Source organism: Lepisosteus oculatus, chromosome 4 (genome assembly GCF_040954835.1).
Source record: "Lepisosteus oculatus isolate fLepOcu1 chromosome 4, fLepOcu1.hap2, whole genome shotgun sequence".
Lineage (NCBI taxonomy): Eukaryota > Metazoa > Chordata > Actinopteri > Semionotiformes > Lepisosteidae > Lepisosteus > Lepisosteus oculatus.
The window spans coordinates 64415627-64433764 of record NC_090699.1 but is presented as its reverse complement, the minus strand read 5'-3'; the positions used below and the strand labels follow the sequence as shown (position 1 = coordinate 64433764).

The 18138-nt window shown below is 41.5% G+C and overlaps 1 protein-coding gene across 2 annotated transcripts in view; it reads left to right on the top strand.

The window, feature by feature from the left end:
- bsna (bassoon presynaptic cytomatrix protein a) overlaps positions 1–18138 on the top strand; it is a 165129-nt gene that overhangs the window by 44980 nt on the left and 102011 nt on the right. The window contains exon 3 of one of the 2 annotated variants that reach the window (XM_015348064.2): positions 14862–15755. The exons of the other annotated variant lie outside the window; for it this stretch is intronic. Within the exon in view, the coding sequence (XP_015203550.2) occupies positions 14862–15755 (894 nt within the window). The remainder of the gene's footprint in view (positions 1–14861; positions 15756–18138) is intronic. 2 annotated transcript variants of the gene reach the window in all.

Here is an 18138-nt window from a genome sequence, read left to right as displayed (position 1 = left end):
TTTCTTGGAACATTCCAAGGACAAACTGAAATGTTAATTTGTTCCTCTGGATTCTCTGTGTGCGGACTGGTGTCTCATCTATGGTTTAATGGTTTAATTCTGTCTTGTTCCCCGGGTTTCTAGGACTGGTTGCAGAATGCTGTGACCCTGACCAGGAGCAAGCCGCTCATTTAATTAGGAATCGATTGCTTAAGCACAAGACATAAATAATTGTGGGGTAGGTGAATTAAAGCATGGTGCTGGGATGTACTACAAATAGGTTGTACAATGTGGAGAGACATGGAAAATGTGGCATGAAAGTAATGAACTAGGAGAAGGAAAAAGAAAGGGTTGTGTAATAGCCTCTGCATTGTTCTGGGCTTCGCTGATTTAAACCTTTCTTTAAAGAACATGAAATATAGAGTTCCGAGTGGGTCCTTTGAGGGCCTCTGAGCTATTTTTAGGATGGTTTTCCTGAATAATACATATACCCAGAATCCACCTCGTGCACCTCTTGCTGAAGCGCAGTGCTGTGTTGTCAGACCTGGCTCCAGCTGAATGAGCCCGTAACAGCTGGATCTCCTCAGCACTCCGATGGGGGACATCTTTCCCGGAAGCCCCTCTCTTTGGCAAGTCGTAAATAGCATGCCTGGAGTTTTAAAAGGAATTAACGGCAAGCCAGCAGGAAAAAAAAAAGAAAGAAATGAGAAGCGTTGCTGCTGTAGTTCCCTCTGACCCCCCCTCGGGCTGGGCGCACCTTGACCACCTCAGTGATGGCAGCAGCTGTGCCTGTGCCCGTCCGCAGAGATGTTTGTCTTTGCAAGCAGCAGCAGCAGCAGCTTGGCTTGCACGGCGATCTCTGGTTTCGTTCTGTTTTCTCCTACAGCGAGCTTTGCGGTATTTCTCCCTCAGCTTCCGGTCTCGACCCCTCTGCCACACGGTCCCCTGGCCAGCCCTGGTCAGGACGAAAGCCGCCCACTGGAGGGCCCTGGTGCCACAGTCTGGGAGTCAGTGTTAGCCTGCGTAACGAGAGCTCAGTCTGATGCCCTGTCTCCTGCCTCACTTTCATAGTCGGCAGCATAGACAGCATCATTCAGTTTCCTCTTACTGAGCGCTCGCGGTCTGTGGCTGGCTAGTATGGCTATGTACTGTACCTTTCCTTTTCTAACACCTTACGCCAGTGTAAGACATGCCAATATGGCACATGAAGGCAGCGTGTACAGCTGCCCTCCCGACAGCAGCAGAAATACAGTACATGAGAACACATTGCGTGCCGTAGTGAAGCAGTTGGTGTTTGTTCTGCTGGCTTCAGTCTCCGGTGGCGGTTGAAGGCAGCCTTTCACGTGTGCACATTCTCAAAATGACTAGTATGTTATTACCCCGGAGTTCGCACACTGTAGAAAGAGTTTTAACTTTAAAAACACGTGGCTGGGTGGCTTCCACTTGACTCGATGTGACTCCAGGTACGGCTCTGCAGAAATGTAATGTGAATAAATCTTTGGAATTATTTTTTTGTTTTCGGCTCAATGGCTCAACTGTCCGAGGGTTCGGTATGAAAATAGGAATATTCCTTTATCTTTTTATTGTGAATTTAAATTAAAATCTTGGTTGCTCCATTCTCTTCATCAGTGCATTTTAAGATGCAGTGAGAAATGCAGAAAACATGGGTGTCCTGGAAGCTTGACTGGTTTTATCCTTATTAGTTTGTCTGGCTTTTATCTAAAGCAACTTGTACACAACAGGGCGTTTTACTGGAGGAATCTGAGTGTACTTTATTCACGGGGACGTCTGTAGTTTCCCATCTGGGATTTAAACTTTTCACTCAAGAGCTGCGGTCACTAATCTCTACTCTATGACCCATTTAGCTTCAGCTTTGCATTCAATACAAGCATACTGTTATTGTAGAGTCTTTCAAAAATATTGTGAGGTGATGAATTCTAAATAGGGACGCGTTTTAGGCACAGGTCATTGTAGTAAAAGACGAAAAGCTCATACTGTAGGAAAATACCATCATCATCATGGAAATCTACACATGCGTTGAGCTTTTAGCTACAGTACATCATTGCAGAAGCTTTTCAATACAACATTAAACAACTGCATATCATTCTGACTACTGATGAGATTAATTGTAGAGTTTGTAGAGTACTGATGGAGCTCCTAGGAAGTGATCTGGTGTCGGTCTGAGGGACCTTTCCAAATAACTTTTCATAGCAGGCGTGTCTAAGACAGGAGTTCAAAGTCCTGGCCTGTGAAACCCCCACACCTGCTGGTTTTCATTCTAGCTGAGCTTATTTACTTTGAAGCCTTCGCTGAACTGACAAGTTACTCGTTTGAACCCTTGGCAAGTTTATCTTTCCTGCTCAAAAATTGGGAATTTTATAAAACGTGTACATTTCAGTTGTCAAAAGGTGTCCTCCAGATCAAATCCTTTCCGCTGTTACAGTAAGTCAATGAAGGGTTTCAATTGTGTAGCTAAGACCTTGGCAGCAAAGAAAATCAGGAGGTGTGTGCTAATCCAGGATTGGGAACCCCTTTTCTAGGACATCTAGTGGAATGTTAAAGGTGTGGAAAGCCTGTGTAAGTCTGGAAACTTCTGTTCTGTGATGCCGGTATTGTACTTTTACTTTCCGTCTACTGCTGATGGCAAACGCTTGCTACTCTCTGCATGTGTCGCAGCTTGTTTTTTTTCTCCTGTTATCTGTGAGGGGTGAACATGGCGTGCCGGACGAAACATCAGCCCACCACTTCCATGAGATACCGTATGCCCCTTGGGTACGCCTTCCTTCTCTCCTTGGCAGGTGTGTTCGCTCCTTCAGAGGCCATGTTTCCCCTCGGACGTAAAGGCCCCACTCCGCAGCTTCACTGCGCTCTTCCAACAGAGCTTGTTGGCGAGAATAAAAATGGGGTGCAGACGTTGCATTGCAGAATTTGACAGTTCTGGACCAGATCTGGATGGGAAAACTGGGAATATATCTCATCCCGTTTTTCACAAATCCAATTTTTTTTTATTTTTCTAGAAATCACAGAATCTGTGAACTTTGTGACCTCCGCATACTCATATTCCTGATTATGGGTATGAGAAGAACAGATTTTTTTAAATCCTTTTTTTCCCTTTACTGGGTAAGGCTGTTTTTCTGCCTGTCAGAAATCTGGGATTGTCAGCTGCACTTGTTGGGGAGAGCAAAGTAAATTAAAATCTCTTCTAAGGACACATCTTTAAGCATTTTGTACTCTCTGCCATCTCACTTTGATCTGAGAGCATCTGCTTAAAATAATGTCAGACTCACTGAATTGGAAAATTGCTTTCTAAACTCTGATAGCCCAAACCTAAGCTGTTTCTTCATGATAACTGATATTTTTTGTAGCAACCATTCTGCAAAATATTCATCAGATCTGGCCTGAGTTTTTCATGCAATGATTTTGATCTGGTTTTTTAAAAGAGAGTATAAATCTTCACACCCTTTCCGTCCTTGAAAATTCAAAAGAAGAATTATCTGCACATATGCATATGTGAGTACCCAGCTTATCAAATAACACTGCTGGAACATCACGAAAAGTTGTGGCTTAGTACTTTGCATTGTGGCAGCTTGTGGTAATTTAATCTGTGCCTTTTGTGGCATGTTGTCAAAATGTGTTTCAATTGCAACTGCTCTGGGTTGTAAAAATGACCTTTACAATAGGTGAATCCCAGGAAAAACAGACCCCCAAGCAGCTGTAAGGTATACAGCGCGTGAAAACACCAAGAACATAAAATACAAAACAAAAGACTAAGCCATACATAGAGAAACACAGCTATGTATCATATAGAACACATGGTGTTTGCTTTAGCAAAGCCATTGTCTACAATTGTCTATCATACTAACGCAGGTTTATTTTCTGAACAGGCAGGACCGAGATACATCTGCTGAGCCAGTTTTTAATTACATGTCCATAATACCGATCAATATCATTGATGAATTCAGATTGCATAGGAAGAGAGGGAGAGCTGGGCACGGGTCTGCTTGACGGGAATGTGGCCTTTTTTGTAGAGCGAGAGCAACGAACAGCTTTCATCAGAGAGGTCAACTGCGAGATGCACCAATACATCACAATGTAGCCTTTGCAGATGTCATATTGGACAGCTATCAGTCCATGTTGTCTGAAGGTAGTGCTGTGTAATTTGAAGATTAAATCTGCTTTGGGAACACAAGTTCCTTGTGTCAAAATATCTGCCAACTGCAACTTAAATGGGCAGATTCTTTCACAATTTCAAATCTGATGTATCCAGAGCAAAGCACAATTTCTTTAAAAACAGAAATGAAATATTAAATGGCTGTGTTTTGCTTGGATTGTGTTAAAGCTCTAGTTTAGCCATGCAGGAGCTAGTGGCCAGCTTGCTCTTGCTCCTCAGTCAGCAGATAGTTCTCTATAGTTAAATATAGTAACGATAGTTATCTTCAAGGCGAGCTCTTTTATAGGCATCATTTCCACGCCAGTGGTTTTAGGGCTAAATTAAGATCTTATTGCTCATACTTTAGGTCTGGTCTTATTTCTGCAGAAGGGAATGGAAGAAACAGTGGTCTCCAGGGACCTCTGGAGAAACATCTTGGATTTCTGTCAAACGGATAATTCCCATGCAAATCTGCGCTGAGTGCACTCAGGCTGTTGCCTTTGATGAATGGAAATGGAGGTGCACTGGAGGTCGTGCTGTACTGCGGTGGTGCCCACTGCTGTTCTGGCTGTTGTCGCAAACAGTGCATAAGCACACATGTCCTGTTGTGGATTGTGTCTGGAGTGGGTGGGGGTTAAACATCCTCATTTTGATTTCTTTGATTTTAAGTTATACAGTAAATCAAGCTTTTGTGGGTGTTGACTAATGCATTGTGTGGAAAACATCATCGCAAATTAAATATTTGTAATGTTTCATTTGTGATGTTTTTTAAATTGTTTACTGCACCATAAGTGGAGTGGGAGATAGCATTGCAACACGAGTGCAGGAAGGAACATTACATCCAGTTATTGTTAGTAAGCTGAACAAGTGGAAAAAATAAATTGCTACAAACGAGACCATTTCCTGGGTTTTCCCTTTGTAGGTCCCGAGAAGATCTTGAAAGAGAATATTACGTTTGAATTGAATCAGGGAAAAAAAAAAAAACCAGAGGCAGAAGTAATTTTGTTTGCATTAAGAAAATAGAAGAAATAGAGAAAAATGACATTAAATCAATTTTACTTCTTCATTTAAATTACTTTACCAAGTGAAGTGAGACTGTTTATTAGTAGCTTCAAGACTGCTCATCGGTGGCAAATGTATACAATAGAAAATGACTGTGCAGCGGTATTCGAACTGAAAATTTGGATTTAAGAAAATGTATCATTTGCCAAAACACATAAAGAATTACATCAATTCTTTCAAAGCTCTTTTGACTGTTTTCTTTCCATCTGCTATCTTAGAACTTACAGCATACAAAAAGAAAAGTTATTTCTTATCTCTTCTGTTGCTGTTTTTTTTTTTTTGCTGGTTGTTAAAATCTCCCCAGAAAATTGTGTCTTGTATCTGGATTGGTTTGCATTTGTTTTTCCTGATCAATGTTAACTCATAGAACTGATATACAGCACGCGTATACGGTATAGATATACAGTTACGAAGGCTAATAGCCCAACTGTTTCCACATCAGCTTTTATTTTTAGACATGAGTGGAGCTTTGAATGACATTGGGATATGAAAAACATAATGACTACTATTAAGTTTGTAATTGGTCACAAAATCTAGCAACCACGTCCAGTAATAATCTGGGATAACTAGACTACCCTTCTATTTCCAATTTATACCTATCAGATTTACCCTTATTTTTGAAATATTAGACTGATAATTAGGAAATGCAAACACTTGTGTTCCGGCACATAACCCAGAAAATCTGCAGATCATAGCAGAAATGGGATTCAGTGAGTCCAATTTTGTCGAGGAGGTCCTTTGTTACCTTTGTTCTAACATCTGGTTTATAAACGGCGTGACGTTAGCTTTGGACAGATTCTGTAATGAGATGCTGAAGTATGTTTTGCTTTTCTGCGTCAGCGTTTAAACTATATAAAGATTGGAGCCCCCTGGTCATTAAAGCATTTCTCTCCTGCTGTATAACGAGCAATTAACTGTGTTATATAAATAATTGTTTATATATGCGGTGCAAAATCCTTCTTTAAAAACATTACTGTCGAAAAATACACATAATGTGTTATTTTACAGTTGTTCAGGAGTTTAATTTTTCTATTGCAATCTTGGAATTTGGCACGACAGATTCAAAGAAAAGACAGCTCTGTGCTGGTTCTATAGGTGCTGTATAAGGATTTATGCTTACGTTGGCTGTTGCAACCCCTGTAAAATAAAAAAAACAAATTATTGAGTAAATAAATTAATTTGTGAGTTCTTCTGCTGTAAAAGCATCACTGAAAATATGTAATCTGATGTATGAAATGCTTTAATATTTTCAGAAATAATTGTTCTATTCTTACAGCAGTGAATAAGTAGAAATTAAAAGGAGGTGTGGGGTTAATTAATTGTGTAACTTACTGTATGTGGGCCAAAACCTGAGCCAAAACTTTAAACAACACAGCATGAAGGTGGAGAGATTCAAAATAGATTCTCGCTGAAGGTTAGAAACTCTGAAACAGAAGAAGTAACTTGCGGTATGTTTTTTATTCCATAAATAATGGGTTGCTGGGTATTTTTCACTTGTGTTTAACAGTTACACCTTTAATCTTGAACTCAACCTTTCCCACAGCACCAATGCCATTACAGGAGTTTGAATCTTCCAATTTGTGCTGAATTGATCCTTAATTGCTTAATTAACCCAGGTCACCTCTATAATTAAGGAATAGCTAGAGCAGCTACCAAGGATGACCACTGCTTGTGCACGGCAATGACAAGCTGCACAGCGCTGGACACTGCTTCCAGGACTTTTCTCAGCGCGGCCTCTGATTCTCTCAGTGCAGCAGCTGATCGGCTGGGCTGAGCCCATCCGGCTTTGCATTTGGAAACGTGGGAACTGCTGTCGACTTTGAAAACGCCTACTGTGTCATCTGTGCTGCGTGGTCCCGTCGCCCACTCGTAAGGCAGCCTGAGAAAGCTGCCGCATGAGAAGCTCCGTCACGTGCGTGCGTTAGGAGTCTTCACAATCTCATACAGTACATCACATAGCACTCTGTTCCATTCCATTCCATTCCATTCCAAAAGTCCTGTAAAATGCAGCTGTGCGATATCCTGCAGGCATCATTTTAGTTATTTTTCCGGGTCTGTTCATTTCTTTAATCTAGCCTTACTAAGCAACCACATGGAAACACAGATCCGAAAAACACCATCGCTCTGACATACTGAGGCAGCAGGCTTCAAGAAGACTGACATGCAGGAGGGGGCAATGTGTCACTAATCCCTTCCGGTGACTAATGAGACAATTTGTGGCGCTTGGTGCCAAATGATGGCTCTAAGCTGATGCACTCTATGATGGGAAATCATGAAACTTGCAGAAATGTCAAAACTGGATGCCGAAAGACGAGGAACTTGTCTGGGAAAAGATGTCTCATCTGGACGAGCCCCAGTTGGGATTTCGAGACACTTCATGTGCACAGGGGTAGCAAGATGTCAGGACAATTTTCTGGAGTGGGAATTTTAAATTGGTTTCCTGATCTACAATTTTAAAAGCAGCAATGACAAGTTACGAGTTATTACATGTTATGCAGCTGTTATGCTGTGGGTTCATCATGAAGTATTGGCCTATCTTAAGTTTGAGAGAAAACTTTATTTCTGATTTGGCAGAAGAGGGACAGATCAGGGAAAGAAGGGATCCTGCTGAAGAGGAAAAAGCCTTGATTTCCTTTTCCCAATTGCTCATTTCTCCTACTTCCTTCTTTCCATACAGTAGGGATCTTATATAATCACGTTCCTGTGAAACAGATAGAGCCGTAGCAGCTGTTGAATCAGTAGGATGCCAATTATCTGAGGCTCAGTGAAGAGTTGTCTTTCACTTGCCTCTGGCTGTGTTACTGGTTTAATTTTCCTACAGGACTAGTATGTAAACAGTGGGTTGTTAATTAGGAACATTGAGGTAGTATAAAACAAACGGAGCACACCCTTCCCCAAAACAGTGGTTCTACCCTTTTTGTCATCCCAGTAATTTATCATTTTCTTTTTGTTTTGTTTTTGACTAAACTACGTCTCTCACAGTGGGTCTTTAGGAAGCAGTATTGGGGAGTAATGAGTTGCTCTAATCAGATTCCATTTTTTAGTATCATGTACTGTAGCTGTAACTGTTTCTTTTTTGGACTGGTAATAAAAAACTACAACATAAGCCATCTGGCCAAATCTTGTTCTCGTTCTTGTTCTACATTTCCCTTTGTGTAAAGAAGCATCTCCTGTTCACAAAATGTAATTTTTGCGTAATATCAAGGTAGTTCTTTCAGTCACTTTATGTCAATTTGTTTGTGATTTTTTCACAGGACTAATAGAAATCAGAGGGAACTAATATGCTACTGTGAAAATCCTGCATTGCACACAGACATCACATGTTGAGTCTGTATGATGTTGTGTGAAAATGGCATTAGAAAAAACTGATGCATTTAATAACGGGGCTTGAGTATTTTGAGCTCCAGCGCGAGAGAGAGATGGAACAAAGACATGCAACTGAAAAATGTGATCTGCCCGCGTGACCATCCAAGCAAAGACATTTCCAAACTTTGAAAGTTTGAAAAAGCACCTGCATGTAGGCAGTGATTATTTTTCAGTTACCTTGTTGACTGAAAAAATGTCTTCCAGGTCTCACTGAAATTAAGTTTTTAATTTGTACATGGCTAGATCTGTCTTTGTAGAATGATTGGATGTTTAATAATAATACATAATAAGAAATTCTATAATACACACAGAGAAACACACAGCAGTGTGTAGGGAATACTATTGTTTTTTACGAGTACAGTAGCTTAGCTGACTGTAATAAGTAACTGAAGTGAGTTTCTTTTTCCCAAAGTAATAAGCTACTGTAAAAGTAGTAACATATTTGATTGAGTATGAAATCATTTTCACTGATCATTTTTGTCAAGTAACTTTCTCTTCACTGCTTGCAAGACAGTGAAGATCAAGACCTGTGATCAGGACCTCTGGGATGTAGCTACAGTTCTCTTGTAACCTCCCATTATTAGCTCTCCATAGCAGTAGCATCTGAAACTGGAATTTCTATGAGTGAAGTCTGTGGGTGAGCTTTGTGCAACTTCTTGCCTTGTAAAGCACAGATGTTTTAACTGATTGTGAGGAGTTTTACAGTACCCAGAACTGGTGTTTAAACATACAGTCCATCCTTTGGGTTTCATTTGTAAAATGACAAATTGCTTTGTACAATTTGAGTGGCAACTGTAAGCAACCACAGTGATTGCAATTAAATCAGAGATCTATTGTTGTGCTTTTGGGCGGTATTGCTGCTGTTCAGGCATGTTTTATGCTGCCCATAATCTAACTTCAAACAGGCTTTGGGAATTCTAGTACATGGTTAATGACAGCGTTCACGTGAGCGTACAAGCCCGCTTTGTCTTTTCCAATAAAAGGTAATCAGAATACAGCTTGCAATAAACACGGTTCCAGGCACTCATGTTAGACAAAGTGTTTTAAACGACCTGGTTGATAAATATTTCATTTGTGGCATCTGGCACATAAATATCACTGTGAGTAACTTTAGCGTTTAGCTGTTTCTCAACATCACCTACAGCACAAAACGAAGACCCTTGTTTCCATATTCCCAGTCGGTAAAAAAACAGAACCGAAATTCCTTGGCTGAGTCAGTCACCTACAGTCAGGAAGCCAAGGTCATCCGTATAGTAAGAGAGCACCTGGCCAAAGCTCAAGAGTGACAGAAGGCTCTGTATCATCACCAGGTCGAGCCTCAACATTTTAACCTACAGTAGGTACTGGGATGATGCTTCTAACTCCCACTCTGGAATGCAGCAAGGCCTGTGAATTTGCCAGTATTTTCCAGCTGGCCTGGAGGATGACGGAGCAAGTCCATCGTATACTTTGCATCTGCTGACATGCTGAAAGGACCCACATCAGGGAAGAGTCCTGTGAAGAAGTCTGTAAACCATGCTCATCACAGCTAAGCCCATTCCACTTTCATTGGACTTCTGGGAAAGTACTATGGGGAGGAGGCTTCTGAGTTCTTAAGGGAAAATATTGCAGTGTCTTCTGATCTCATGAGGTGGACTCACTGAAAGCCCTGGATTGCGAGCCATGGCCTGCTGAAAAGACGTCGAGCGAGAAATGGAGAAGATGCTGGACCTCAGGGACAGTCAGTATGTCCAACCTTGATTCCAAAGCCAGAGGGAACTTGGAGGTTTTGAAAAGACCTCTATGAAGTCAGCAAAGTCTGAAGGTCCTAACACTGTCCAGTGCCCCATATAGAGTAGTGTGCAGTAGTGGGGCAGTAATGGGGCAGCAGTGTGCCGTAATGGGGTAGTTGAGTGGGGCAGTAGTGGAATACCAGTGTATAGAAGTAGGGAAGTAGTGTTCAATAATGGAGCCCCAGTACCATAACCACTATTGCCCCAGTGTGCAGTATTGGGGCAATAGTGGTTATGGTTCTAGACTTAAAATTGGAGGTTTAGGTCCTGGGTGGGTTTAATCCCGTTGTGCTTTGAAGAAAGTACTTTGCTGAGATTGCTTCAGTAAAATTACCCAGCTGTATGGATGGATCTGGATGTAAGTCACTTTGGATAAAAGCATCAGCCCAATGAATTAGTAATGGAACCATGCATACATTATGAGTGATGTTATAAAACAAAACAAAAAAAAAGACCAGTGCAAAAATCCCCAAGGAAGAAGCTCATCCAATGAAATGAAACGTGCGAGACCTCATGGACTTTTTAACACAGCCATGCAGTCAATTTCTATAAGACCATCCTTAACTTTTCAATTCTGTTAGTTTAGCATATTTAACCTCCTGTTGAATAGTTGAGGGCTATTCCAGTTTAATCTCCAGATGAATACGTACACGTCTCTCATTGTGGGGTTTTGTCTAAATCAAACTGAGGCACACACCCCAGAACACGTGCTCTGCGTGATGGAAGAGCGTGGACTCAGGGACTTTAGTGACCAGCGCTAGGCGACGAGAGGCTCGTTGACACTTGCGCTGTGCTTGTTGTGAATGAGATGCTGGCCAGTGTAGTGTTGTGAGAGTAGAGCATACTGCAGATTCACATAAGAGTGAGGCAAGATAACCTATAGGAATGCCATGTCTGCTGTGGTAGCAGTCTGGTGTGTTCAGCCCCCAGCTACCTGTTTCATACATGATTGAAAGTAAAGTGCCAATGGCACGTTGCTCTGAAAGAAAGGAAGGTGTTGGAAATAGAAAACAATGAAGAATTCGAAGGTTTCAACATCCCCAGTTCCCCTGCGAATTGTGCGGGACACAATATGAGATTTCCAAAAACAACCCTTTATTTAGAATTTGCAAACATGGAATTCTATAGCCATTAGACACTCAGTTCTGTTTTTGTATCCCCTTTTATTATCATTAGTTTCAAGGCGAATATGTTTAGTATTTAAAAATGCAATAATCTTTAAAGAAATTTTATCGCAACTGTTTTATTACATCACTTTGGTCGGAGCTGTGCTCTTCTGCATGGTTTCTTCCTTTTAATCACTCGATGTATTCATTCCCGTCTGCTGATTTTGTTCATACTTTATGAGAACGCAAATAGAAGTTTTTTTAATGCGTTATTTAAACTTGGATATGGGTTTAAGAATTATACCCAAGGATATTTTTTTCTGTCAAGAAGATAACTTGTTTTAACTTTTAAGAAGATTAACAGATTAATTTTTGGTTTTAATTTAGATGCATCTGATCAGAACCATCAAAATGCTAATAAGTTAATATGATAGCCATCTATCCCAGATGTACAGTAAACATTGTAGATTAATGACTGGATATTGCCAATACAGTGTTTACTGGGCAGGTGTGTGAAGAATGACGAGTGTGTTATATTATTGTCTTTGTAGGCAGTATAGAAATTTAGCAGGTGTTTGGGCTCCTGAGAAATTTGACCAACAAAGTAGTTTTTTTCAGAGAGCTGGTTGAGCTCCATTACCCACATTACTTATGAACAAGACCGAGGTGTCAATAAAAATAAAAATAAAATAAAAAGGCAAAACAGTATGTTAGGATATATAGCCAAAAGTGTAGAATTCAAAATAATGTTAAGATGGTATAATGGAACTAGTAAGGCCACATTTAGAATATTATGTACAATTTTTGTAACCACCTCCTAGAAAAGATATTTCTGCTCTGCAATTAGTCCAGAGAAGAGCAACCTGATACTTTCTGGGGCTTAAAGGAATGTTTTCCACCGACATGCTTAAGGAAGTGAGCCTTAACAGATTGAACAGATCAAACCACAGGGGGACCTGAATCAGGTATTCAGAATCCTGCCAAAATCAATCCAGGGATTTCTTCAGAATCAACAGGGAAACGCAATGTAGAGGACACATATGAAAGAGCGTTTAAATCTGACAACAGGATGCACTTCTTTATCCAAAGAGTGGTGGGGGTGTGGCCCAGCTAAGTCGCTATCCTGACTTCCTTCAAGAAACAGCTGAATAAGATCCTGGGATCAGTACTAGTTACTAGTTACTAGTTACTAGTTACTAGTTACTAGTTACTAGTTACTAGTTACTACTGTAGCTACTAGTTACCAAACTGGGTTGGTGGGCCCAGTTTTTTTTTTAAAAGGTAAATTTATAATCATTTATTGTTTTTAATAAAAGAAGACAAAAGTCAAAAGTTAGTCTTAAAACAGGCTCGTATAATCTATTTCCAGTAGGTTTCAATATACAATAACAGAGGTCAAATAAATAATAGCTTGAGTAATACTTAATAATTGGCTGGATGTCATTAGAAATGGAACCACAGGGATTATGGCAACCCATGAAGATGTGCTAGAAACACACGAACGTTTCTGACAATTCTGAAGATGAATCATCTTTCCACTAATGTGTATATTAAAGGAAGTCACTTTCTACCAAAGCAACTGTTTATAAAACTGATATGTTTGGAAAACATTAGTCATTCGGAAATGTGAAAGATCTCATTAAAACAATTCTGTTAAGGATAAAAATGACGTGTTAATGGTGCATAATAACAAAATCTACCACTTGAAACATGAAAGAAGTATTTTTAATTGGACTATTTGGTGTTACAATGAATCAATTAATGAACAGCTTGCACATTATAAACAATTGAATTAATAACATTGGTTTATGCAAACAGCAACTCATGTATGTTTTTCTCATTTGCATGCAGAACCATTGAGTTACACTGGAAAATAGTGGTCAGCTCTTTTCTCAGACAGAGCTCTCTATTCTTCTTACTATTAATAGAGGTCAAGTAATACAATATAGCAGAAGATCAATGCATCGGCTTTTTCTGCACAAGTGTTCAGATTACCTTGCACCTTAGCCTTTACTCTTTTTGGCCCCTGCTGTTGACACGAACTTAAAAATTAACTACTGCTTCTCAGCTACTGCTGAGTGATTACAAAATAACTAACGACTGTCCAATTAGTGAGATATTCAGAGATCACAGAGATCACATGCTGTGCTGGCCTGGTGTAGGATGCAGATGCTGGAATCACTTAACTGCGTTCAGCTTACCATCAGGCACCTACTGTAACTTGTTTACTGTCCGATTTTGCTGGTTGAGAGGCAGTAAGTAAAATGATGTCCGTATCTGTTCTCTTAGCAAAACAACAAAAAAACAATGTTATAGAATTTTAACCAGGTTTTGATTTGTCACATTGCAAAAGGTTTCACTTATTTTTTTGCTCAAGACTTTTAGAAATTGTCAGAGCAAATGGCTATATAAGACAAGAAAATTTCACCAGCATTTAGCATTGAGAAATGGTTCAGCATGCACGAGGCCCTTTTGTTGCCTGGCTGTGTGACCCCTGCACCAACAAGCTGAAATAATGGATCCCAGGTGGATGGTTTCCAAAGTGTGGCATCGACTGTGGGGCCTGTTCAAAGTCTGTTCACATTGCAGGCAGGAATGGCAAATGAATGCAGGTCACTGTGTGCTAGGATTGCAGTGAGGCCGATCACGAGCAGCTGCAGTGAGTTTGATCTCTTGGAAGAGGAGAGCGTTATCCCGTTGTGTTACCAGGTTACACCTGGGGGGGGGGCAGTGTTCTACAGTTCTTGGAGGGGAAAACCGTTTACCGAAGTTTGAGTCCATTCCTACAGTATTTATAGGTCTGAATTGTCAAATTCAAGAACACAAGTACAGTCGCAAAGAGAAGAGTCTGTTTGGCCCATCTACAGGTAGCCCGTCTGGTAGTTAGTACTGAATCGATTCGAATATCTCATCCAGATGTTTACTAAACAAAGCCAAGGAATTCAGGATATCCGCTGCAACAGCATGACCGAGCAGCTTGTTCCATCCTCCCACTACCATTTACATTAAAAAAAATGTTTTTTAGGGTTTTAAATGGACTTCCCCATAGTTTCACCGTGGGTTCGGAAGAATGTTCTGTTTTTATACTGGGTTCGATTCATTAACACTCCACAAGATTTGAAAGGGAATAATAACTTTACTGGAAAAGACACCACGTTGTGTTACTTCCTTATTCCTGTGCACGTGCACCAACTAATGCTATACTGCCCATATCACTACAAAGAAGTCAAATGTATAAACCAGGAAAAACCACAGATTTCCACTTAACGCCTAAGACAGAAGCAAGTCGGAGAACGAAAAAGAAACTGAACTCTTGAAGCCGCGTGACGAAACATGAATTGGAGACAAAAACTGTTTAAACTAGGCGAAAAACTGGTGAATTCAGGCGATTCAGACTCTTTTCTCCTGCCTTTAACTGTTTTCCAGGTGCAGGAGTGGCTTTGTTTGAACTGCCAGATGCAGAGAGCTTTAGGAATGGACATGACCACCCCTCCGCGCTCCAAGAGCCAGCAGCAGATCCACTCGCCCTCCCACCAGGCCAAACCCGAGCCCCAGGCTCAGCACCCATCCCAGGCCCAGCCCTCACAGCCCTCCGCGGGACCCCACAGACAAACCGGCCCCAGGCCCGCCTCTCAGCCTGGGCCGCCAGCCGGCTCCCAGCACCCCAGGCCCGACCAGGCTGCCCAGCGCGTGCCAACCAGCCAGGCCCAGCCCACGTTGGACCCCCTGGGCAGGAGGGACCAGCCGGGTCTGGCGAAGGCGCCGTCGCAGCCCGATTTGTCGCGGTCCTCCCCGCAGCACCGCCCCAGCAGGCCGGCCGGGACGGATCAAGTCAGGAGCGCCGGAAGTTCTCCCGCCAGGGCGCCGGGCGGTCCCCAGGAACCATCCCAAGATGGCTTGACTGGCAAGCTCTTCGGCTTCGGGGCGTCTCTCTTAAACCAGGCCAGCACCCTCATATCGGTGGACCCGCAGCCCAGCACGCAGCCCCAGCAGTCCCCGGCCAAGGCATCCCCTAAGGTGGTGTTCAGCGACGCCAGTTCAGCTGCAGCCCCGAAGCCGCAGGGGGCCATGCCTGGGGCTACCCAGGCGAAACAAGGTGGCACCCCCCCCCTGCAGCAGCAGCAGCAGCGGCAGCCCCCCCCGAAGCAGGACGCCACCCCCAAACCCAAGGAGCCAGAGAGGCCCAAGGTCAGCTGCCCCCTCTGCAAGACTGAGCTGAACATGGGCTCGGCGCAGCCTCCCAACTACAACTCCTGCACACAGTGCGGCTCCCAGGTCTGCAACCTGTGCGGATTCAACCCCACGCCCCACCTGCTGGAGGTAAGAGCAGCCTGCTGCCCCTCTCGCTTCCTCTCCTGCAGCGGTGTCGGGCGAGCTCTGGCAGGGCAAGGCGCAGGGTTTTCCTCTGAAGCGCAGCAGCCAGCAGATTAGTCACTGGCGATTCAAGGGGTTAAACAATCTCGTGTTTTTTTTTTCTCCTTATCTTAACCTGCCACAAGGTTTTTTTTTTTTCTTGCTAGTTGCCAGAATGAAATATTGAAACAGCTTCTGTTTATTCTCTGCACTACTGCAATTTACTTTTTTTTTAGAAATGGATTCATAGATAAGGGTTTTTAATTTTTTTTTTTGGGGGGGAGATATAGTTATACCCATCTTATTTAGGAGTACTCAGTAGTGTGTGTTTTATCTGGTGAACAGTGTCCTGTTTTACCATGTGTGTAGTGACTATTGCCTTATCACATCGCCATTTCGGTTGCACAAAACAGCAGATTTTTTTAAAAATACGCAAATTGCATATCTTACATCACCTGAATGTGAACTGTGACATGTTATTTAAGTCAACATCTGTCCTTCCTCTCGTCTCCCTGATCCCAGGTTAATTTAATTAATTGCTGTTTCACTGATTTCTCCACAACTCATGTGTGTCACAGAAAGTCCTGGGTTTTTCTCTACTAGGATATTGATTTAATTTTCAAGAAACAGGTCGTTTTTAAGAGACTTTGCCTCCATTTTTAATTCTCTTTAATGTAACAGAAAAGAGAATAAATAGACAAGGCTAAGAGTGTCCAAGGAAACGTGTTCCAATAGTTTTGTGGTCAGTATTTAAAAAGGATGTGTGCAGCTTATAGGAGATACAGCTGGAAATGGGAAACCAAGAACAGAAAATCCGTATGGAGATGCATGTTGGTCCTTGGAGACAAACTGGCAAAGATTTTCGTTTATCCAGTAAAACGTTTCAATTCAGTTCAACTTTATTGTCATTATACTCACACAGGTTCATAGTATAATGAAAAGTGTTCCTCATTAGTCACTCGGGTGCAGTATATAAATAGAACAGAAGATAGGACAATGGACTGTAACACAATAACAGTAACACAATAACAATAACAGTAACGTGTAATAACATAACGTAATCAAAACTGCGCCAAAATTCGCAAACAGAGAAAAGAATACAACAGGACAAAAACAGTGCAACGTAGTTCGGGGAACAGTGCAAAAATAGTACGGTGATTAATAAATATTACAACTAATACAGTTTTACTGAGCTATCGAAGGGAAAGTACAATTTCGGTTTACATTCGGTTGTCGTGTGTGCAGTGGTGTTGGAGTACAGACCTTGTGGGTATAGGAAGAGGTTTCCTATACAGGAAGATAGGGTCCTATACAGGGTATAGGAAGAAGTTTCCTCCTTAGGACGATGGGATCTGTCACCTCTGAAAATCAGACGTGACTTAAATTAAAACACTCATCAGAGTTTGAATGTTTTTAAAAATGTTCATCAGAATTCACTGTACATAGAACAGTAGCATTCACATAATATCTACACCAATATATTACACATGACGCATATGTATTAATCACATAATATAATATGGTATTTAAAAAGGCTGTTCTCTACTTTAATATACAGTGTCCATTACCAATAGACAAAGGATGACAATGTCCATTTTAATTTAAAAGTTGCTTTTTTAATTGTATAATAAAAACGGCATTAGTTTTTATCCAGTCTGGTTTAAAACCTAACTTTACTTCTGTTGATGATGAGAGCTGCTTTCCTGAATTGCAAGAGATAATACCACAGCAGTCTTTGCATCGTTTACTTAAATTACCATTCAATTACACAGAGACATTTTCTTAGGCAGAACGATTCATAGTGATTTAAAGTTTCTCTCGTCCATGTGTCACACAACTGCCTCTATAGAAACTTCATTTACTGCAGATCCTTCTCCACATTCTAATAAATATTCCATGCTCTAATGGGATGAAAAATATCTCTGACTCAGCATCAGATAATTAATCTCTCTCATCTTGGCTTATGGAAAAATCAAGCCGAAAACATTTTTAAGATTTTAGTTTTTTTACTGACCTACAAAATGTAGCTTGGCAGAGAATGTAAAATCAAGTGGATTGCTTCCTTAGAAGTGGCCATTTGTCATTTGGACCTCACTGCTAAAGCCTGAAAAAGGCACTGAAAGTCGACAAGTGTCCTCTTTTTTCCGCTGCTAAGCTGTTCATACTCAGTTTGCTGCGTTAACAGCATTTGGTGGTCACTGGTGGGCCACAGCACAGGAAAAGACCATCTTTAAAAGTTTCCTCTCCCAGGGCAGATACTGTACCTACGTCTAAAACTGTTACTACCCATTCAAGATCTTGCTCATTCAATGGCTGGAATTTGAGCAACCTCCAGACAATGACAGTGCAA